We start from the raw sequence: 24125 nt of genomic DNA on the forward strand, positions 1-24125 counted from the left end.
TGATACTAATAAAAATTACAGCTTGTCATGCAAAAAAATAAGCCCTCCTAAAGCTACATCAATGGAAATATAATAAAAAAAAGGATCTTTTAATGAAGTGAAATTTTTTTTCCCAAAAAAGGTTATTGTGGAAAAAGCTAAAAAATATAATTTTGCTATTGTAATCGTACCAACCCATAACTGCCTAATGAACACTGTCAAAAAAAAAAAAATAAATAAAGGGGGGGGGGGGGGAGCGTCCTGCCCTCCAAAGAAAATGATTAAAAGTTCTATAATACATTGTATGAAGCCCAGAATAGTACTAATATGGACTACAGCTCGCCATGTTATAATCAACAATACGGCTCCATCGACGGAAGACAGAAAACATTTTGGCTTTTGAAAAGTGGAGATGAAAATCTGAAAAAAAACTGTTGCGTCCAAAATAGGCTGTCACTAAGGGGTTAATTGCTGCCTGTGTTTAAACAGGTAATTGTCTTTCAGTGACTAGCCAACAACCTTACAGGGAAGTCTGCACTAGTTTTGCGCACTCCTGCCATCAATGCTGATTCGCTCCTGTATTAAACATTTTGCCTTCCTGCCTAAGGGCTCCCACACAATTGTGATTGTGTTTTTTGTTAACGCGATTGTCAATGGGACTTTCTAATGTTAAAAACGCAACGCACCAAAAATGCAGTTGCGTTGCGTTGTGTTTTTTACAATAGAAAGTCCCATTGACAATCGCGTTAACAAAAAACACAATCGCAAGTATGTGGGAGCCCTAATGCTAATGGGTTCCAGAATACGTGCGGGTTCTCTTGGGCTGAACAGTCCCTGTGGCCTCTCATGGCAGATCGCTTGCATCTGTTTGTATGTTTAGTGGACCCGGTAACCAATGATCGTGTGTTGGAGGGGTTGAAATTTCAAATACTCACCCACTAAAGAACCTCACACCCCCTTACTAGCTAATGAATGTGTAAATGTGCCTTTAGCACATTCCCTTTAGCACAATCCCTTTAGCAATCGCAAAATTAAACAAGTCAACAACAATCGCTTGGTGTAAAAGCACACAAACTATTGTCTATACGCTTTAGCGATTATTCAGATGATAGTTCTCCAGCGTAAGGGCTTATTCCCACAATCGTATATCGGGACGCCCCTTGTCCGCAGCCAGCAATGAGAGGAGGCAGGACGGGGCAGCGCTTAGCTCTGACCCCGCCCCTCCCATTGCAAAAAGCCAGCGGGGAGGAGAGCAGAGGTAGGGAGTTTAGCAGCCATGCTTCTAAACTCCCTCCGGCCGCAGTCATTGGCTCCCATAGGAGTCTATGCAGCGGCTGCTGTATTGTAGCCTAAAAAATAGTTCCAGGACTATCTTTTCGGCCCGACGTAAAAACGCCCGGCACTATATTGGCCGGTAAATCAGCTGACCGTGAAATCTGCCGGCTGATATACGCTCGTGGGAATAAAGCCTAAGGCCCAATGCCCACAGGTGTATTTGCATTGCGGAATCAGGAGCAGGTGTCCGTCACCCGATTCCGCAATGCAAATACCGCCCTTAACATGCTAATAAAAGTCGCTTTTCCCTGTTCACTACCGGAAATCAAGTGCAATTTTTTTTCTTCTGTTCACGGAGGAAAAGTCGCAGTATGTTCTATTTCAGCACTAATGGCTTCCATTGAAGTCAATGGAAGCCATCCGATCTGCAGCCTGTCCACAACATAATCTGTAATGCGCATGTGCGCCGGACGGCAATCCAGATTATGAAGAGCCGGGTACAGGGTCGGATTCAGATGTGGGATCCCGCATGGAGAATCCGTCCCGGCCATGTGTATTCGGCTTAAAGCCACTCAAAGGTGCGGAGGGATCCTGAATGCTCACAGTGGGACAGCACACACCTTAGCAATCAAGCATCATTATTATTATGGCTCCAGGAACAAAACGCAGGAATGTTTTGGGCCAAAGAAGTCCTTAGTGAAATAACGCAAATTCTGCATCGTATAGAGGTAAAGAAATACAGAGCGGGCTGCAGAGATGTGACGTAGAATGTAAGCTGGAGACAGTTGTCCGTGTGTAAGCTAATAAGTGCTTGATTGCTCTTAAAGAGCCCTTAAAGGGGGGGGGGGAGGAAGGGTGATAGGAGGGGTGTATGGATGAAAAGGAAGGGCGACAACTACGGGTTACACCTTGATAAATGAATATGTATTTTTACTTGTAAATTGTTTAACAAAGTCTTAGAAAATGTATCTCTATTACTGCTAAAAGATTATGCAGGATGAAATCAGTTTAGACCAAGGGTCCCGGGTAACTTTGAATTTTTCGTGGGTTCTATTAGCCCAACTTATTAGTTCCTCGAGTCTTCTAATTTCATTTACTTTAGCCACCCATTGGATATATGTAGTTGTTTCCACGTGGTAGGATTTAAGGATTTTGCAGCTGAGATCAAGCGGGTTATTAGGTTAGACTTCAATGGTCTATAATTTGAGGAAGATTTAGACATTATCACAAATTCTGGGGAGAGTCTGAAGGTATTATTTGATATGATGCGTATGGCTTTTTCAATCTGATCCTAGTATGGGTGTATGACTGGACAGTGCCACCAAATATGTATTAAAGAACCTGTTTGTTTGCTGCATTGCTAGCATATATTGGAATCGGCTAATTTGTAAGTATAAAGCCTGACTCGTAACACATAGTATGCTGTGAAAGAAAAGTACAAGGCTAGAGGACTACTGCAAAATAATGGCAGATGCGGGCAATATGGATAATGCACACGTATGTATCATCCACAGGTTGTATATATGTGGGAAAAGGCAGATACAGAGCTACAATAAGTAAAAAACTTAGTAAGGTAAAGTGCTATATTCAAGGCTATAATCATAGAGGGCTATCAGAACTAAAAATGGCAACTGAGGAACAAAGATATCCATGATAACCCGGGGATGCCAGTCCTCTAGATGCAATTCCATTCGCCAATGGAAACAGCTGAATAGCAGGTGTTATGCGGGCATAAAGAGAATAATAGAGACTGGTGCAGCTAGCTGCTCCCACAAAGCCACTATGAGAAAGCACAAGAGGAAAAGGGATTTTAGGAAACTTGGAGAGAATAGGAATGAAAATGAAGATGGGGAGAACAGTGTGGCAAGATATGGGGAAACAGCCCTGTGAGAACATACCTTAAGGGGTTTTCCGGGGCTTTACTATTGATCAGGGTAGGTCATCAATAGTTTATTGCAAGGGTCCACTGCTCTGGATCCCTGCGGATCAGCTGCTCATCGGGCCGACTGTCATTACAGACAGAGCTGGAAGCAAACAGCTCTGTCCGTATAGCAGGCACAGCTTCCAACCATCAACAACTGTGGACAACTCCTTTAAGGCAAACCTGTCAGGTTCCCTGAGCCTCATAAACTAAGGTTTTGGCCTCGCCGGATAGGGGCTGCAGAGATGGGGATGTGACTGAAACTAAATATGCCTATATGAATGAGCCCAAAAGAAATCACTTTTTTCAGTCATCTGAATTTATGTTTCATTAAACCGCATGGACTGTACCACATAGGCTGGTCACAAGGTGGAGGGGGGGATTAGAAGCCCCTGCCACACAATAATAATGAAGTTTGGCTTTCCTGACTGTATGCTTAATATCTTTAGCTTGCTTAGGTGAGTATAGAAGGTAATAATAATTGGTGTCCTCCCAGCAGGCAGAGATGGTACTTGCTCTTGCTGGTCATGTGTTGCTGTGCTGATGTATCATGGGATTGCTAGCACTGCACAGAGAAAGAGAAGGAAGGGAGAAGTCTAAAAATGAAGATGGTGTCAGGTAAGTATCAGACAAGAGACTGCAGTGAAGGGAAGTGACTGCCGAAAATAGAGAGGAGGCATCCAGAGTGTGGCAGGCAAACAAGTTTGGCGGCTGTCATGGAAAATGTGTTTTTGCTGGATTGGCCCTTTAAGCTTTAGAGCTTGGGTAGATTACCTAATTATATTTCTCTGTATCAGGTTCTTTAACATTCTGCCCTTTTTCCAGAAAATTACATAGGAATGGAAACCAGAACAAAACCATAGGGTTCAATATGCAAGGCACAGACGTCTTTGGTCCCTATCTTGCAGTTTCCATCCCTGTCAATGTGAGATTTCTCTTTTTCACACATTGAATCCTTTGGTTACATCTTGGTTTCCATTCCTAAGCAATTTTGTGCATAGAAGACGGAAACCAGGATGGAACCAGCAGTGAAGTATTAAAACGTAATATAAAGAGTCCCAGCATTACAATTGGATTTGTCATATTTCCCCCAAATAATTATATAACACATTTTCTGTATACATTATAGTGCTCTTTCTGTCCTCTATAAATATCATATGTCTAGTGGTCAAATTTAGTTGCAAATAGTTTAAAGCAGTATTTTTTTTTTTTTCTTGTTTTTATTTTTTTCAGGAGTCACGATGCAGGATAACATCCGATTCGCTTCAGCTGGCGATGATATTAAAATATGGGATTCCTCATCCATGACTGTGGTGGAACAATTCAATCCCCATAGTAGCACCCACCCTATATCATCCTTGTGTTGGAGCAGTAACAGTATCCTTTGACAGGTGCACCATACTTTCTTAAGGAGGTATTTTCTTTACTTTTCCGAAGTATTAAATGTTGCATCATTCAATATGCTACTTTATTGTAACAGTGTACAAATTCCTGAACTTACTTTTAGTATGATTTAGACCACTTTCACATGCCAGTATTTTGCATCAATATTTCTATGCAATGACTAGGAATGGATTCAAAATATGGATGAGGTGCTAATCTTCTCATGATGGCTTTTTCTCTGTTTCATTTGTACAATCAAATGTACAAAAAAGCACTAAAATTTTTAAAAAGGAAAACAAAAAAAACCCCTTGGCCTATTGCTACATATGTAGCTGTATAGGTTTCGCTAAAGCAGGATGTTTTTTAGTATGGGCCCCAAAGGTCGCTGTCCCATATACAAGGCTAAATGGCTATTGTCCAACCAAATAATAGAAATCCAAATCTGGCAACTTCAGTCCCCTATTATCCTTAGGATGTTGTAAAGTGGATAATTAAAGCTGAAGCAATGGGGAAATATGCCTAACGGAAAATAGGACTGGGAGATTGAGTTAGATACATCCAATAATGTATAAAGGAATTTGGGAATAACTATCATTTTAACTAAATTAGTTCAGGCAGCAACATTAAAAGGAAGGCCCTTCCAAACAACAGATTTGGTCTTGATGTATTCTAATAAAGGTATAATATTTGTCTTATATTCCAGACAGGGTTCCCTTTTACACGCAACGATTATTGCTCAAAATTTATTCAAACGGACGAAAATGAGCAATCGTTACATGTAAACGCGGGCATCGTGCACTTTTCGTTTGAACGATGATTTTAAGGTTAACTTAAAATCCCTTCTTCAGCCACTGAGAGATTAAGCAAACACATTTATCACTCAATAGACCGCATGCTGTTCTCTTGGCATGTTTACATTAGCCGGAGGAGAACAATACAATCTGCTGGCAGCCCTGACCAGAACAATGCAACTGTTTGCGCAGCTGGGTGTGTGTTTAAACAAGCTGGGCTCTGCAAACAACTCCTGTATGCCCTTTTACGTGCAAATTAAGATGAAGTGTTAATGGACATTATTGGCCATTAATAGAGATGAGCGAACGTACTCGTTAAGGGCGATTTCGCAATCGAGCATCGCTATTTTCGAGTACCTGACTACTCGGGTGAAAAGATTCGGGGGACGCCGGGGGTGAGCGGGGGGTTGCAGAGGGGAGGGGGGGGGGGGAGAAAGAGAGAGCTCCCCACTTCTACCCCCCGCCCCCCCGAATCTTTTCACCCGAGTAGCCAGGTACTCGAAAATAGCGATGCTCGATTGCGAAATCGCCCTCAACAAGTACGTTCGCTCATCTCTAGCCATTAACACTTTATGCAAATCGCTAAATCTTTCAGTCATTTAAAAGATTATCTTTGCATGTAAAAGGGCTTTTATCCATTTTGTGCATTTATTTAATGGGGAAAAACACCTGTGAAACCCACATTTTCAGTTTCCTTTCCCTACCCATCAGCTATTGTTGACCTATCCAGAAGATAGGTTATCAATAGTTGAGTCATGGAAAAAACCTTTTAACTTCCTGTACTATGAAACAGTAGCATGTGCTCCTTGTTATCTGAACGCCGGAGTTTTCTGGTTTTGTAGCCTATGGTTGCATGACCGCTTTTTAGCAGCTGTATGGAGGTACAGAAAAATCCGTCACGGATTCATATTATAATTAGCAGCAGAAATCCAAGTCTGAGTCTTGAATTTCTGCTCAAGATATGCATTTGAACAAACCCCAAATCGGCATATGGATTAGGTGCATTTAATGGGGGTCAGTTCCTGCATTCTCCCATAGAGTTGAATGGGGTGGTAGGCACACAGTTGGCTGAATAGAGGCACACTGCGAGAGGCACCTTCATGGGGACACAGCACAGGAACAGGACGCCCGGAGTGTATAAAATGCAACTTTCCAAACTCCCTGTTTTCCTCATCTTTGAGCCACATAGTGTTATTTATGCAGATCAAAGGTGATGACAGGCTCCCTTTTAGGTACATTAAAGTGGTTTTCTGGGCGTTCATCAGTGGGAGTTTACTGCTCTGTATCTCCACTGATCAACTGATTCTCAGGCCATAGTAAGCACAGCCAAGCCAGACATTTGCATCGGTGTGCAGTAATTGTAACGGAAAGGTTTAAGGATCAAGAGTTATTTAATGAAATTGTGTTAATTTTTATGAATTCGTATCTCTGTGCCACATTTGTCAATCACTAAGCACTTTACAAATCCTCCATATATACATGGTGGATGTGCGCAAATGGACTATGGAGCAGGCTTGAAAGCTGATCAAGCTCCGTAGCTGGCAGCTATCAGCTATTTTACATAGCTCACAGTGATTGCCCGGCCCACTGTTCAGTGCAGCAGGCCAAATGTCATCTACGGTCAGAAGAGGAAATTGGAGTGCTGGCTTCACTCCCATTGAAATCAATGGGAGTGCCGCGTTTCTACTCCACTTCCTACTTCCCTCCTGGTCAGGACGTCACAGGATGTCCTGACAAGGAGAGAAGCAGGAAGTGGAATAGCACTGGGTGTGACCCTGGCGCTCTCCCTTCCTGTGCTGACCGCTGATGATGACGTCCATCCCTTTGCACTGGACAGGGCGGCCGGATGATCAGCTGATGGATGGGGGTCCTGAGTGGCGGACCCCTGTCCATCAACTAGGTCATCATTTGAAAGTAGGGTAGACAACCTCTTTAAATATGTTCTTGAACATTTTTCCTTGTATATTTCCTAAAAGAGAGGTAGTGCACTTCTCAGGATACAACACTGCGGTAGCCTTTGCTTTGATCTTTAATCAAAGTAAAGCTATAAGATCAATGGTACTGAGGCAATAGTAAGTTAGCAAATTCTATTTTTTGCCTCTTGGAGGTCTTGGCCATTTCACAGATTCTGTCCTGTCATCAGCTTTTCATTCTTCGTATTTGAACTTAAAACTGACCTTTGCTGATAGAAATGCAGGTTAATACTGACATTCCTCTTTTACACTGTAACAAATTTCACAGATTGCATTGTATGGTCCCTAACTATAAGTTCAGATCACTTTCTGGTCACCGCTTCTGGCAGTGGTGATAAGATTGTTGTTTCAAGTTGTAAGAGCAAACCTGTTCCTCTTCTCGAGTTAGCAGAGGGGGTAAGTATAATTTAGAATTTTGTTTTTGCCATTTTCTGCCATCTAATTTTCTTAGGGTGGTCAGTATAGACATGATTTCAGGCTTTTGTGTACAGTGAAACCTCTTCTAACAACCACCTCTTTTCAACACCTCTCATAGCTACTGTCAACCAGGTTGTTTTGTGGCAGATTGTTAATTCCTCTAATTTTCTGTATGTTTAGCTTTTTTGTTTGAGAGACTACTTTACTTCTCCAGGAGAGCATTTTTTGCATGTCTAAGGAATTTTTGGGTGGCCTCAAGGAAGCCTCACTGTATTTTATTTGAACTTTGGGTTTATTTTGTGTATCTATTAATGCTTCTTTATTATATACTTCCAACTTTTTTAGTGTTAGACATGTTCTAGGTTATTAATGGTTGAAATGTGATGACATCTCATTAATGTGAATCTCTTTGACTATTTGTTATTTAAATGAACAAACCATGATTTCTCGTCCGTTGCATTGGGGGACACCGCCTAGGAGCATGAGTAAAGCTACTACCACTAGGAGGCAGACACTAAGCAAAGAAAAATATTTAAAACCACGTGTGGCCAGGACCTTGCCCCTAGATTACACTATATACAGCTAAAGATAAAAAAATTAAACATACAAATATATTCAATATTGAAAGTGCTGTATGCATTACAGGCTAAGGCCTCCCACCACACAGCGCTGTGATAAACGCTGTGCAACGCTGCCATTCATTTCAATGGGGCTTCTCAGACAAGCGTTAAAAGGCGGCACAACTTGGTGCAGCTTTTTTGACAGCATTAAATGCAGGTTGCTACCTTATTTTCCTTAAGACCTGCCCTGATAATAAACCCTAGCTACACTACATGAAAAAAAACAATACTCACCTAGCAGGCGCCGTATGGGACACTCCTGCTGTTCTCCAGCATTTCTGCAGGCTTCCATGTCAGCGCTGACAGAGCATCTCTTGCTGGTAATGGAAATTGAAAACCCTGCCTTCAGCAAGAGATTGCTCTGATTGGCTGAGCCGCGGCACTCGAGAACCAATCAGAGCAATCTCTTGCTGAAGGCGGGGTTTTTAATCCCAGTTACCAGCAATAGATTCTCTGTCGGCGCTGACAACTGTACGGAAGCCTGCAGAAACGCTGGAGAACAGTGGGAGGGACCCGGCGGTGCCTGCTTGGTGAGTATGACATCCTCTGAAAATAAGACCCTGTGCCTCTTTTGGGGCAAAAAATGACAGGGTCTTATTTTCAGGGAAACATGGTATGCCAGTTGGATCCGTTCTGGCATTCAGCTTCCTTGGCTGCGTTTTCAGCTCTGCTAGAAGCACAGCCAAAACGCTGTCAAAAATGCATGTCAACGCTGCTGAAACAGCAGTAAATGCAGCATTGAAAAACGCAGCGTTTTTGCAAACTCCTGTAGGAGGAAGGTCTAAGGATATGCATAGTCACAATCTCATATAAGACCAATAATCCCTTCTGCATCGTATATCCTGCAACAAAAAATACACCTGCAGAACAAATGGTATGATATAAACATAATAATAAACTGCATAGAGGAGTCACTGTTTAGGCAAAATCTACACTACTTAGTACTGCTGACAATATGTATCTGTGTGTTACAGAGAGAGATCTAAATTTGCATTTCTCTGTGTACAGTCTGTAGCACACAACACAGCAGCCAGGCATCTCCCACCATTACTGAGAGAGATAAGAATCAAATGTACGCTCTGCAGAGGGGGAAAATGGGGAAAAATGCAGGATACAAGTTATATAATGACCATAAGTAGTGTTATTCCCCATGTACACAAACTGCTTACGCTGCAAAGTGATCTGAAACGCTTTCCTCACCTCCGAGCATATAGTTGTAAAAAAATATTTTTAATTCGGAAACAAAATGTGACTCTGGGCAAAAACTGAGCTAGCCAGCAGTTTGTTTGGGAAATACTCCAACTTCCAGTCACTGTGGTTGTAGTATTTTCTATCCTGCGGTTTACATGCCAGAAGCCATATAGAGCTCCGTATCTCAGATTTTCAGAATTTTTAATTTTGCCCAGGCTTCCACTTTAGGTACTTTGAGAAAACAATTCAAAGGTCAGAAACTGGGTTAATTTTATTATATCACTGTGTGCATATATAAAAAAGAGAAACCTTTTCAATTTTTCAAGTTATTGCAAAAGGTTATCATCCCTGACAGCTTAGCAGTTCTATATTGCAGTGGAACAGGTAGTTTTTCGAAGATCCTGTTACTGTACATTGTGTGGTGTAAAGACTTTGATTCCCAGAATAAATGTCACCAGGCCAAGCTGTGCTGAGTGTACCAGCAATGAATGGTAGGAGATTTATGCTCTAAAGCCAGAAGAATTCAGAATGTGGCCAAGTGCTTTAATACAGGCTGTAAAGCAGGATTCTTACTAATTATTAAATTAAAAAAAAAAAAATTACTTAACCCCTTAAGGACATGGCCTATTTTATCTACATAGATCGCGGCAGGGAAGGGGTTAACAGCAGGGGCCGCATCTCCTGCTGCGGGATACGCGCTATCTGTATGACGTAAGGGTACGTCATTTTGCAGGAAGTACCCCGCTGCCATGATGTACCCTTACGTCATGGGGAGGGAAGTGGTTAAAGGACTTGTCTTGCCAAAAGAAGTCAGGAGATTACTATCTGATCTGTGGGGCTCTGACTGCTGGGGCCCCTACTAATCAAAGCGGCATCCAAAGCTCCCTGAATGGATGGAATGGCGGTCACGCATGTGCGTTGGTATTCCATTCATTTCAGTGCATCTGCCCGGGATGATAGAGTACATGAATAGAATGGTGATGCATATGCGTGACCACTGCTCCAGTACTTCAGGAACCTTTTGAGACCCCTGATCTCGTGATTGGTCCCAGCTGTTGGTCCACTACCAATCATATAGTCATTTCCTATCCTGTGGATAAGGGATAACTTCTAAAATTTTATGCCGGTTTTTATTTGTCTTATTAGTTTGTGTTCCAATGTGATATTTATGTTGGGTCATGAAGGTATTTAACCATTAGTGATTGTTTGTTTAAAATCTTTCAATTGCTAGAAAAAACAGACGTGTGTGAATCTCAACTCCAGCTCCCAGTATGTGGTCAGTGGAGGGCTTGATAACACCGTGAACATCTGGGATTTAAAGAGTAAAAGACTGCATCGATCCTTGAAGGTAAAAAGTTGTGTTCTATTTTGGTCTGATTTGCTGGATCTAACCTGCAGTTGATTCTTTAACTATGACTGAGTGAAAAGTAACACTGTGCTTCTTACAGAACTTAGAGTTGTGCCCCTTTTTTGTCTCTCTTATTTATTCTAGGATCACAAAGATGAGATAACTTCTGTTACATTTAATGGCAATGACAGCTATATTGCCTCGGGCTCTATGAGCGGTGAAATCGTGTTGTATAATGTTACTACTAATCTATCCAGTACACCTTTTGGTCATGGCAGCAGTCAGGTATTGGATATATTGCTATCTGGGATTTATTTCTCGGTCCTCTTTAAAAAGTGCTCATTTTTATGTGCCTTGAGCTTCTCATAAACGCAATATTCTTGTTTCTTTTAGCCAATTCGACATTTGAGATACTCCTATGTAAAGAAGTTTCTACTTGGTGCAGCATCTGACACTGGCAGCGTGACATTATGGGATGCGCACAGCCAGAACCCATTACATGTGTTTGACAGTGCTCACAAGGCCCCAGCATCAGGAATCTGCTTCTCTCCAGTAAATGACCTCCTGCTTGTGACCATTGGATTAGATAAAAGAATTATCTGTTATGATGTGTCTAGTAAAATGTAAGGGTTTCAATATTTTCATTCTGACTCTGTATTCTTTTTTTTGTTTGTTTGCTTTCGCTTGTTTCCAGATCCTACTCTTACAAGCTGACTTAGAGGTGCCTTTTGTTTCCCTTATTAAAAAGAGTTTGCTTGTTTTATCTAAGTGGGTTTTCCAATTCAGTGGAGGTGCTCTGGCCTGTCTTTGTTTGCAGGCTGATTTCAATGGGGCTTCTCAGACGAGTGTTTTAGCCCAACGTTTCTAACACATGCTAAATGGAATGCTGTATGTTCTATTTTAGTGTGTTGCAGCGCTTTTTAACGCACCGCATCACCCATTCCAATGATGGGGTGCGTTAAAAATGCTATTCTAAGATGTTGTAAAACGCCATGCTTAACCCCTTAATGACCAGGCTGTTTTGTACCTTAAGGACCAGACACTTTTTAGAGATTTTACCCATGTGGTGGTATTACTGCCTTTTTTTTTTTTAATTGGGGGTAAAAAGCTAAAAAAAGATTTAAAAAAAATTTATATATTTATATATTATATTTTTATTATATATAATATATATATATAATAAAAATATAATATATAAATATATAATTTTTAAAAAAATCTTTTTTTAGCTTTAATATATATATCTATATATTTTTTTTTTTTTTTAAATTCAGTATATTTATGCTAAAATAAAGTAAGGGAATGGGTTCCTCTATTTGTTTCGGACTTTTTGATATATAATATGTATGGTTTTGGTTTACAGGGCGCATATGTTGACTGTTTTAGTATGTTTTTACTATCTGTCCCTCATGACGTCATGTAAGACCTCTGGGGAGCATTGAGCCTTTTTTTTTTTTTTTTTTTTTGAAATTTGGTATTTTTCCACTGTAGCTGGGACATCCATAGGAGCCCCAGTTACAGGGAAAAGCAACCCCTGTAGTGACATTAGTCACTGTCAGAGCTGGCCGGGGTCTAGTATGGCCTTCCAGCTCTGCTGTAGCAGGAAACCCCGACGGTCACATGACCCCCGCAGTGGCAGAAAGCCTTTCACTTTCTAGTACACAGGGCTCATTGAGCGCTGTGTACTTGGGGAAGGAAAAGGCAGGAAGGGATAAAAACCCCTCCTGCCTTCTCCTAATGGGTTATCAGCTGTCACTAACAGGAGGCTTAAAGCACTACCATAATTTTACTATCAGCGAGGCTTTACCCACAGGACCAGGTGCCGTATATTTACCGCACCTGGTCCTTAATGGGTTAAACAAACACCTGCTTAAGAGTGGCCTAATGGGCCTTTTAAACAGGACAATTATCGCTCAAAATTTGCTCAAATGAATGCGTTTGAGTAATAATTTTGCAGTGTAAATGCATAATAATTGCTCAATTTTCATTCTGTCAACATAACCCTTTCCAATCCACTGTCTGACGTCTGAAGACATTATGATTTAAGGCTGTACAGCTCTGATGTTGGAAGACATCCGTCGGGGTTTTCTTACCGTATATTGCCAGCCTTTCTGCTGCCGGAGTCTATCCAACGTGTCATCTCATGCAGTACTGGCTTTAGCCAGCAGATAGTGCCATTTTATAATAGCAGAAAAAGAGTAAGCCCCCTAGGAAAACCGGGATACAAATTGGATTGGAAAGGGTTAAAGCCATCACTAGATCGCAGTCTTGTCATTCCGTCTAAATGCTCAGCACTTCACATAAAAGGTAATGTGGTGAGTGAGGAGCCTGCGATCCAGCGGTGAATGCTCTGCAGGAGTGCTGATGACCTTAGCGGTGACGTTGGCGCTCGTGCAGTTGTTTACCCGACTGTCGGCCTGTGTAAACGGGCCATAAAAGGTCTTCAATTAAGACTCGTATTAATTAGTAAATTGAATAACTATTTTATTTTGCGATGATGGAGCTTTAACCTATGCAATAGAATACTTCAAAATCTTCAGTAGATTATGTTGAGTATCACACAGTAGTTTTGTAATTACTCATTTGCTAAACTTTTTTTTTTCCCTCAGTCTTCTTCAAACAGTAGTAGCTGAATCACCTCTGACTGCTGTGGACTTCATGCCCGATGGAGCAACACTGGCAGTTGGCTCTTCACGTGGAAAAATTTACCTGTATGATTTAAGAATGTTAAGCTCACCGATCAAAACAGTGAATGCTCATAAAACTTCTGTACAGTGCATTCAGTTTCAGCACAGCAGTGCGCACAAAGTGAGTTCTGCTCTTGATGTACTGCTCTTCTATTTTCTTGCTGTGTGATACAGAATGCTGCCAAACTGTCTGGACTATTTTTTTTTCTTCTTGTGGAACAAAAAAAAGCTTTTTTTAGCCTATTCTTCAAGATGTTCAGTCATCAGCAGAGCTCTGTATGAACTTGTGCCATTGCATGTAAAATGCTTGCTTATACACCGGTTCTCCTGATGATATTACCTGGGTCAGGGTTGCAAATCTTAGATTGGTTTGGATAACTGAACTAGTCTGGTATTTTCCTATCAGAAAGTAAGGAAAAAACACACAGGTAGAATAGGGATCATTAGGGGGTGTTCACACACTTTGGCCTCATGTCTACAGGCGGGTCGGATTCTGCATGCAGGAGCCTGCAGCAGAGTCTGACTTTGGCCGAGGACAGGGCTTACCTGTCCGGATCTTCACTGCGTATGTGTGCGGAAGTGCGGGTCAGCCGCGTCACACGCGCAGAGATTTTTATTTTTTTTTAAATCTGCTTTTCTACGGAATCCATGGTCCTTCCGCAATTCAATTGCAGTCAGGCCGCGGATTGGACAGCTTCCATTGACTTCAGTGGAAGCCGTCCGTGGGGGAATCACAGCAAAATGGAGCATACTTGCGATTTGTTTTCCAGACCAGAAGGCCCGCAAAACAAAACCGCATGCTTTAATTAAGCTGCGGACGCCAATGTCTCCCTATGGACGGCTTGGATTGCGGATCATCCGCAATTCAAATTTGCTTGCGGACATTGGGCTTTTTTGCCACAAATGCTCTTGGGCTGGGTTCACGTAGTGTTTAAGCTCAGTGTTGACCTTTCTGTGTTAGGGTTCGGTTTGATAACCTGAGAACTATTTAAACACAGTCACCAATGACTGACACCAACGGGGCAAACTTTGATCTCCGTTTTGACTTGGCTTCTATTTCTTTCCTCTTTTTTTTGACACACTGCGGTCTGATCCTGCCCTTTGTCTAGCAAGTTATTTCAATGACCACAGTGTGCTGCTTAACTCATAGCGCAACATAACACTATATTTGGACAGCCTATAACTAGATGCTTCTGTTGCAAGAACTCATTCTAGCCAGTCTTTGGAGGTCAATCTGAAAAGACATAGACCGGACAAAAATACTTTCAATTTTTTTTTCTGCTATGAAGGATACATAAGACAGTGATGAGCTTTCTGGTTACTATTAATAATTGGTAACATTAGGTATAAATTCATACATGGTAGTTTTGGGGAAGAAGTTTGTGATTGAGAGCCAGTTCCGCTTATCTGAATAGGGTTGTACTTGAGTAGTCAATGAGCTGAGTAAACATGTTTATTCTAATAATGCCTTTTTACATACTTTGTATTAGACCAGCAGAAGTGCAAATAAATCCTCCTCGGTATCCTCAAATGTAGCAAAGAAGGCTCCAAACAAGTCAACTACTGGTGTTACAGGAACGCTCACAACAAAAGATTTACCATCCAGTTTTACACCACCAGCACTCCCTCAAGCAGCCATGCCAGTGGATAGTAGAGGACTTGAAGTCAATAGCGACAAACCTGGTAGGAATGTCTGTTTGTTTTTGTTTTTTTTTTCCTAATTATGTTTTTTATGTTCTCTGTTATTTTTAGTTTGGGGCTATAGGACGGTGCAAAATTCCTACGGTAATAAAAATTCTGTTATTCCCTATGGAATAATAAAGTTGCATTTTGTTGTGTGACTTTTGGCAAACATTCTGAAATGGTTGGAAGTACTTTGACATCTTAAAACATCCCTTTTAAACCATTTCATTTTCTGCTTAAGAATTTACAAATGTGCAATAAACGTCTATAAACGTAACCCCTTAGTGACAGCCTATTTTGGACCTTAGGGCGCAATAAATTTTTTTGAGTGGGGGCTTCATCTCTACTTTTCAAAAGTCATAGATTTTATTTTTCCATCCGTGTAGCCATATGAGGGCTTGCTTTTGAGTGACAAGGTATAGTTTTTTATTGGTACCATTTTTTAGATGTATATAATGCTTAACACTTATTAATTTATTTTGGAGGGCAGGGAGAAAAAAAAACAATAATTCTGCCGGTATTTTTGTTTTTACAGCAGGAATCATGCAATATAAATTTTTTTCTGCTGGTTGGTACAATTAAGACAATACCACATTGTATATAGTATACACTCCCACTGTCAAAAAAAAAAACAAGCACCAAGGAGGAGTTGTCAGAGTTGAATGAAACTGTGATTGTAATGTTGATATAAGTAATTGATTACAATATGAGAGCAAATAGATCATTTATTGAAAACTGAACACTTGAAGAAAGGCTCTAGTGCCCTGTTGTGCCACCTCTAGCTTGGATACAAGATGTGTTACTGACAGACATGGTGGAATACAGGTTGCATGTGGTATACGGCCTACCGATCCACATTTGCTGTAACTGAGGCTCTAGATTGTGCAAACTCATTAGCTGTCGAAGTTGGTGTCCTGGATGGTTCCATTGATATTCTCTTGGCAATAAATCTGCAGAACGGGCAGGCCATGGAAGTGTGACAATATGGTGGAGGCATTCCTTTGACACTCTTGCTGCTGAGAATTATCCTGCTGAAAAATGCCTCTTGGAAGCCGCCATGAGAGGAACACATGTGGCTGCAGGATGTGCTGAACATATCACATTGTCCCTCGTACCACTACTAGGGGTGACCAACTGTTTTATGCAATAGACCCAAGACCATCCTACCAGCAGTAGAGGCAGTGTGCCCCTCCACAGCAGAGGCAGGATTGAGGCGCTCACCCTTAGGTCTCCAGACATGAACGCTGCTGTTGGACATGTCCAAACTAAACTTGAATTTGTCACTGAAGATGACCCAATTCCACTCTGTAGCAGTCAAGTTTCATCATTCACGACACCACTGCAAATGGAGGCGATGGTGGGTGGGTGTCAAAAGCAGTACATGTAATGGGCACTGTGAAACCAAATGTCCTTTAGCTAAGCGCCTGGAAATGGTTCTAACAGACACAGGGGTCTGTAACAATGGTGCCACCTGTCTCTGAATGGCGGACAACGAAATGGTTGGAGCTGCTCATGCTTGTCAGATAATCCTCTCTCCTGGTGGTTTGTTGAGGGCATCCTGAACCTAGTTATCTTGTGGGCATGTCCTAATGCATCACCTGGTGCTAACACCACCTAACAGTGTGGTAAGAACGACCAAGGTGGCGGCCAGTGTGTCGATATGACTATCCAGCTTCTTGCTTTCCAATAATCGACCCCCTCTCAAACTCTGTTTACTGGGCAAAACCTGTTCAGCTGCATCGTCGAGGCATGTCTAGTGGTCAACAAACTCTACACAAGTGGAAGACGAGGTCCACTACACACAAGTAGCCTTTAAAATGGCCTTTTTATAAGCCAAGGGTAGAACCACTTTTAGGACCTCGGGTGGCAAGACTGTTCATCTATTCACTGCACAACTCTAATAATTGGCATATCTGCCTGAGATGTAACTGCATGCTGAGTTTTGCAGCAAAATGACAATTCCTTCTAGGTGCTTAATTCTTCTTTGTTTTTGACCAAGAGAATGTAGTGATGAAGAAAAAATTGTATTATATATGTTACACACTTATACAAAGTCACGTAGCTTTTTAATGTCTTCCCCGACCGAGCTCTGCGAAGGTTTGTTTTTTGTGTAATGAGCTGTAGTTTTTATTGGTACAATTTTGGGCTACTTAAAGGAGATGTCCCGCGCCGAAACGGGTTTTTTTTTTTTTAAACCCCCCCCCCGTTCGGCGCGAGACAACCCCGATGCAGGGGTTAAAAAAACCACCCGCACAGCGCTTACCTGAATCCCGGCGGTCCGGTGACTTCAATACTTACCGCTGAAGATGGCCGCCGGGATCCTCTATCTTCGTGGACCGCAGCTCTTCTGTGCGGTCCACTGCCGATTCCAGCCTCCTGATTGGCTGGAATCGGCACGTGACGGGGCGGAGCTACACGGAGCTACACGGAGCCCCATAGAGAACAGCAGAAGACCCGGACTGCGCAAGCGCGGCTAATTTGGCCATCGGAGGCCAAAAATTAGTCGGCACCATGGAGACGAGGACGCTAGCAACGGAGCAGGTAAGTAAAAAACTTTTTATAACTTCTGTATGGCTCATAATTAATGCACAATGTATATTACAAAGTGCATTATTATGGCCATACAGAAGTGTATAACCCCACTTGCTGCCTCGGGACATCTCCTTTAAGGCTTGTTTGATCACTTTTATTGCTTTATTTTGGGAAGCAAAATGAACAAAAAAAGCATTTTGTGTTTTTTTTTTTTTTTTTTTTCTTTTACTACTTTTAACAGCGTTTGCCATGCAGGATAAAAAGTGTGTTCAGTATATTGTACAGATTATAGATGCAACAATACCAAACATATATATATATATTTTTTTAAAATTTCTGACCAAAGGGGAAAAAGTGCGCAAAAAAGGTTACAATCCTTTTACACTTTTTTTTTTTTTTTTTTTAATATCCCTGTAGAAGATTTGAACCTGCAATGCTATGATCACACATTGCAGTAGTTGTGTTGTGTAATGGTAATCCATCGGCCCTCTGCCTTCTTCTGAAACCCATTTTTTTTTTTTCCTTAATTGAGCCATGTGAGGACTTTTTGGGGGGCAAACTGTAGATCATTTCTACCATTTTAGGGTACATTATAGTACTTTTATATTTTTCAAAGTGTTCACTCAACCGGATAAATGGTGCAATATTTTAAGTTTGGACTGTTATGAATAAGGCAATACCAAACCTTTTTTCTTGTCTGTATCATTGGAGGGCACAGGTTGGATTGTGGGTATAGCTATTGCCACTAGGACACTGGCACTAAACAGAAAGTGTTAGCTTCTCCTACCAACTTTCTCCTTCAGGCACCAAGATAATCAGTTTCAGATTGGAGTCCATAGAAAGTAGACCTCTTCCTTACTACCGGTCTTCGGTCCTTTTTCTACGACTATCTTCGGCAAAGCAGGGTTAGGCACTAGACACTGAGGAGGGCTAACCGCGTGGTGCAAACCACCCTGTTTGCTTTCCCCTAAAAGAAAAGGAGATATGGTCTAACACCTTCCAATGGGATCACTCCCTCCACAAAGGGTAGACGAACACTGGGAAGCATGCTGCTGAAGTCCAGGAGTCCCACTACGGATGGGGGAGTTTGCTTTACCATGAGGTAAGTATTCTCCCTCTCCTCACTCCTAACCTCTCACACACTGGATGGGAGTCCACTCACCTGGTAGGGCCTCTACTAGAACCCCATCATACCTACTCGAAGCTCTTCACCTCAGTTTAGCCTTGTTTCAGCGCTCCCCTCCTGGTGCTCCAGCGTTAATTTATTTTACATCAATGGGACAGTTACCCCCACCAGTGCCTCTCTACTCCTCTTTCTCCTGTGGGTGCCTGCTGCTGGGGGTCAAACAGGAGCCTCTGTTTCTCTCCTCCCCAGCAGGAATTTCTTCACTGCACGCAGTGCAGGATACCCTACCGGCCCTGCTTGCCACCAGACCGCGTTTCCGGGGGCTTGTCGGCAGTGATATTACTAGGAATTTAGGGGGCGGGCTAATGCTCTAGTCACCTAATTGTCTACACTTATAGGGGTGGGCTCACAGCCTCTCTTCAGCCTATCAGAGTGCCCCTGCAAGAAATAGGTATTTCCTGAAGAATCCTCCAATCACTGCTCCGGGCACCCTTTTTCTGTGCTCCTATTGGATCCCACTCTTCCCAGGGCTATAGCCCACCCTCAGGTCCTTTTCCTCCTGATTTTAGCATCCTCTACTCAGTTGAGACTTTTGGTACCTCTCATGTCTCTTCTTCTCAAAGCGACGAGGCCTGGGATCATCGGCAAAGGATAGGGTAAGCTCTGCCTGGCTGCTAGCTCCTTTTTACTTGTTCCCCATCTGCAGCACCCATAGCAGCAAGCGTATTAGACCTGGGAACCATGTCTGAACCTAGGGCAGAATGCTCCGGACAGGCTGCAGCCAGAGTCACAAATTTTGCATGCTTTCACATTCATCCCAAATTTTACTGCAGCTTCATGAGCCATGCACGCAATAGATAAGAACTAAGGAGAAGTCATATTGTACATTGACTTCTATGGGAAAGTGTTCTAGGCATGCTCTGTAACCTATGCAAAGGTTACAGCTCATCACCTTTTTATTGTAATCCTGTTTGTGATAATGAGATGACTGCTGAAAAGTTTTCTCTGCAGAAGAAGTGATGCCCGACTATTATTAGGGTTAGTGGTCAGTGTGAAAAATGCAGATATTAGGATTTTTAAAGTATACATTCTGTCATCAAAAAGGGAAAAAAATTACGTCAAAAATTCTTAGATGGTGAACACCAAAACCTGACTTTCACAATTGGTAATTTTACTGATGGCATGGTCCTTTTTAAATATGCAGCTTGTAAGAGAAACACTATTCACATATTAGGAAATGTTTCTAATATGCCTGCAAGCATGAAAGCAAAGCTTCAGTTCCTAGAGCGCCAATTATCAAAATTATAACTGATAGAACCGGTCTTGTTGCCCATAGTAACCAATGCTCTGCAAAAAATTAAAGCTATACTGTAATTATAGATGCCATGGGCAACAAGGCCAGTAATAAACAAGACAAAATGTTTGTAATTTGATTATCACTTTTTTCCATGCTAATTTATGATTTAATTATTTCCCCTTATAGGTATTCCACATAGTACAAGTCTTGATGTAATACCATCAAAGGAAACGGACTTGGCTAAAACCTCAGACTTAAAATCAGTAGATACTTTTGGAAGAAGTAGTCTAGGGGACATATTTTCACCAGTTCGTGATGGTACGTTTGTTTATTAGACATGCATGAATATTGATTGTCTCCTTACTGCTTTAAGCCTCTCACACGGGCGTTTTCTCCTGTTCGCCGCAAGCATATTTTCCGCATGGGGACCACGCAGCAGTATGCACTGCATTGTGCACTGCTGCGTGCCGATAAATTCCCTTATCTTGGTGTCTATGCGCACATAATACGCGCCAAGATAGAGAATGCAGCTTTCTTTTTTTGCACATTCCACGTGCTGTGTGGGGGGCACTGTTAAAAGTAACAAAGCCATGAGTGGGCTTACTTCGTATGTTGATATACATGATTTTCTCCTTTGTTACCTTGAGAATTTGCTACTGTTTGCCATTTACAGAACACGATCTCTCACTGCTCCGATGAGGGAAATGAAGAGCCAACAAGATCCAAGGATTGCCTCCTACTGGCCAATCTGCAGAAAACACTGAAATCACATAAACATGGCTGCTAGTGTACACTGCAGCCAGTACTCTCAATCTTCCACAAGATGCAGATTTCCAACATGGCATGTAGCACTAATTGGAATAATCGCACACAGTACAGTCTCTTCCAAATTACATCATTTTACTGGCTAGACGTACAAATCCACAGATAAAAGGCACTTCAAAGAGTTTACCAAGCATTCTTTTATCACTTCCTCTGTGGGATGCACTTGCGCTCATTTATTATTGGTGTTTTGGTTTGCTGATTATGTTGCATGCTCTTAAGGGCTCCTTCACACAGGCGACACGGCATTGCCATGAGAAAATAGCAGCAATATCGCATTGCTGGTCCGTGCGATTATCATTGGGTTTTCTCGCTGTGATACCACGATTTTTGTAGTGCTATAAGGTCGCAAGTGGTGCTGCAAAGTTGCGTGACTTTGTAGCACCACATGTGAGGATTTTCAGTGGTAGAATTGAAATATAAGCTCTAGCTGCAGGGGGAAAAAAAGTACACACCACCTTAGAAACGCTGTCTGGGGCTCCGCTGCAGCTTCTTGGTCCCCAACACCGTTGTTCATCTCTTTTGGCTGGGGAATGAAAAATCCCCGCTTCCTGGAAGCGCTGCCTCTGATTGACTGACGCTTAGCCAATCGGAGCCAGCGCTCAATGAATGGCTGTGATTTGGTGCATCGAGCACTGGCTCTGATTGACTAAGCGTCAGCCAATCATAGGCAGCGCTTCTAGGAGGTGGGGATTTTTCATTTCCCAGCCAGAAGAGATAAACATCAACAGTGCCAGGGACTGGGAAGAAGCTGCAGCGGAGCCCCTGACAGCGTTTCTAAGGTGATGTATACGTTTTGTTTTTTTTTCTCCCTGCAGTTAGGGCTTAGGTTTTATGGCTCTTAAAGTAGAATTTCAAGTGATGCAATGCAACAGAGGACACTCCATAGAGAAACATGGGCTACTAAACCTCGCAGGTCGCGTGTATATCATGAAACCCACAAGGTTTTTGTCTTGCAATGTTGCATGCTACAAAACATCGCTAATGTGAAGGAACCCATAGGATAGCATGGGCTTCACATACATGCGATTTCTAGCATTGTCGCATCGTGAGAAAATCGTACGACTTTGTCACCTGTGTGAAGGAGGCCTAAATCCGCAGCACAATATCTGCTGTGTCTGAATCTGGCTCTGAATACCCCATTTGCGTATATCGTACTGTACTTCACTGATTTTTCAGTGCAGAATCCACACAAAGCCACAGTTCATTGTGGCCTAAAGATGCATTGTAGTTAAATTATTAACATGATGTTTCGACACGTCTTTTATGTAGTTTATTCTTTTTTTTTTTCCCCCCCTCTAAGATGCTTCACACTTGAGAGTAATGGAAGAGCTCGCATCTAAAGGAAATGGTATGTGATGCGCTTTTGTTTAAAAGCAACGCTTATTGACTATGTAGCCCGTGTGTGTGTGTGTGTGTGTGTGTGTGTGTGTGTGTGTGTTTAAATTTTTTTATTTTTTTATGGCTTTCACAATGTGATATAAATATTACCTTTTATTGTACGTTTATAAAAACACCAAATTTATAGAGATTTTAGGTTTTACTACTTTTGTGCAATATAAACACTTTTTGTAAAAATAAAAAATAAATTCTTTGTGTGGCTCCACATTTTAGGACCAGAGCATTTTTATTTTTCAGTCTACATAATCAAGCCTATTATTGTGCGACCACTTGTAGTCTTTATTGGTACTATTTTGAGGCGTATATACCAATTTTTTTTTTCCTGTTTGGGGAAGCTAGATGATCAAACAACTGCTACTATGGAGATGTATATATTTTTTTTTATAGATCTTTCCGTGCTTGATAAATAGATTATACAGTACCGATTGTTATAGATGTGGCGATACCAATTATGTGTGATTTTTCTTTTTTATTCCCCCCCCCCCCCCTCTCCAATACGTAAAGAGAAAAGTTTTGTGTTTTTTGTTTACTTTCTTTTTCCTGGAAAATAATTTAGATGCCACGACTAGCAATAACTGCCGGGTTAAATGGTGTAGAGGAGCGAGTCCTTATTTCACTCCTTTTCTGGAAAAATATGTGACAATTAGAGAGCAGATAAGCTTTCTGCTTGATGGTTACAAAAATTCATGTCACGCTTCTACTGGAATGGGGAGATATACAGGAGAATCGCAGATTTTCTTTGTCGCCACTGGTCCTACCCCCTCCCCCTTTCCTCTGCGCACAATAAAAAATTACGGCTTCAAATTCAGTATTCCCAACTTCACTTAAAATTGTTGCAACTTTGGTTCTGTAAGGGCTACAAGCATACCAATAATCTTAGCTTTACAATGGTAGCCCTGATGGAACCGGAGCTACAGTTGTTTAATATAGAATGAACTCTGTTCATCCTAAACTGTAATGTTTTCCTGCAGAACAAACAATGCTAATTGAAAACTGCTGGTTGGGGTGGGTGAAAGGGTTAAGCATGCCTAACATTTTTGATCGCTTTTCAGAGTAAGCTGCCATTTATGTACATGAGAAGTAACACCATTTCTGGCCATGACTTGTGTCCTGTATCTTTTTCCCAATTTCTTCTTTGCAGAGTGTACATCTCAATCTAGTTCTCAGACCTGATGGGAGGCGCCTGGCTACTCTGCTTTGTTCTATAGTCTGTACACAGAGAACTGTAGATCCTGCCCTGTAAATGCCTGTAACAAACACGCATTCATAACGCACTCAAACCAGAGCAGTACAAATGTGATTTCTGTAGCTAAAAACACAGTAAATTTGTATTAGCCTGCAGGCTGTCTGTAGGCTAATCTGTGTCTGTGCGAGTCTCTCCTTGCCTTTTCCCTACCCTCTACCCTCTCTACTGTTTAATGACCACAATGACTCAACCCCCTTGTAATATCTCCTGTCAATCACCTGAGAGCAGGCAGTGAACAAGCTAGGAGGAAGCGAGAGGTCATTGTAGGTAAATAAAGTAAAAGTTAACAGCAGTTTTCTTAGTTATCACGTTGGCTATCGTATAAGCACAAGTAGTTTAAAAAGTTAGCGACCATTTAAATATCCAAAGCTTCAAGGGTACCAGTGATGATGGCAGCATGTACTATATTTTAAAAATGACGAGAGAGATTTGG

At 41.8% G+C, this 24125-nt stretch overlaps 1 protein-coding gene across 2 annotated transcripts in view; it reads left to right on the plus strand.

Moving 5' to 3' along the window:
* NEDD1 (NEDD1 gamma-tubulin ring complex targeting factor) overlaps positions 1–24125 on the plus strand; it is a 40139-nt gene that overhangs the window by 1596 nt on the left and 14418 nt on the right. For both annotated transcript variants that reach the window (XM_066591464.1, XM_066591465.1), the window contains exons 2-10: positions 4409–4552; positions 7624–7718; positions 10782–10898; positions 11043–11183; positions 11292–11521; positions 13508–13706; positions 15076–15268; positions 20410–20541; positions 22349–22396. In XM_066591464.1, coding sequence (XP_066447561.1) covers positions 4409–4552; positions 7624–7718; positions 10782–10898; positions 11043–11183; positions 11292–11521; positions 13508–13706; positions 15076–15268; positions 20410–20541; positions 22349–22396 — 1299 coding nt within the window. The remainder of the gene's footprint in view (positions 1–4408; positions 4553–7623; positions 7719–10781; positions 10899–11042; positions 11184–11291; positions 11522–13507; positions 13707–15075; positions 15269–20409; positions 20542–22348; positions 22397–24125) is intronic.

This window comes from Eleutherodactylus coqui, chromosome 2 (assembly GCF_035609145.1).
Source record: "Eleutherodactylus coqui strain aEleCoq1 chromosome 2, aEleCoq1.hap1, whole genome shotgun sequence".
NCBI lineage: Eukaryota > Metazoa > Chordata > Amphibia > Anura > Eleutherodactylidae > Eleutherodactylus > Eleutherodactylus coqui.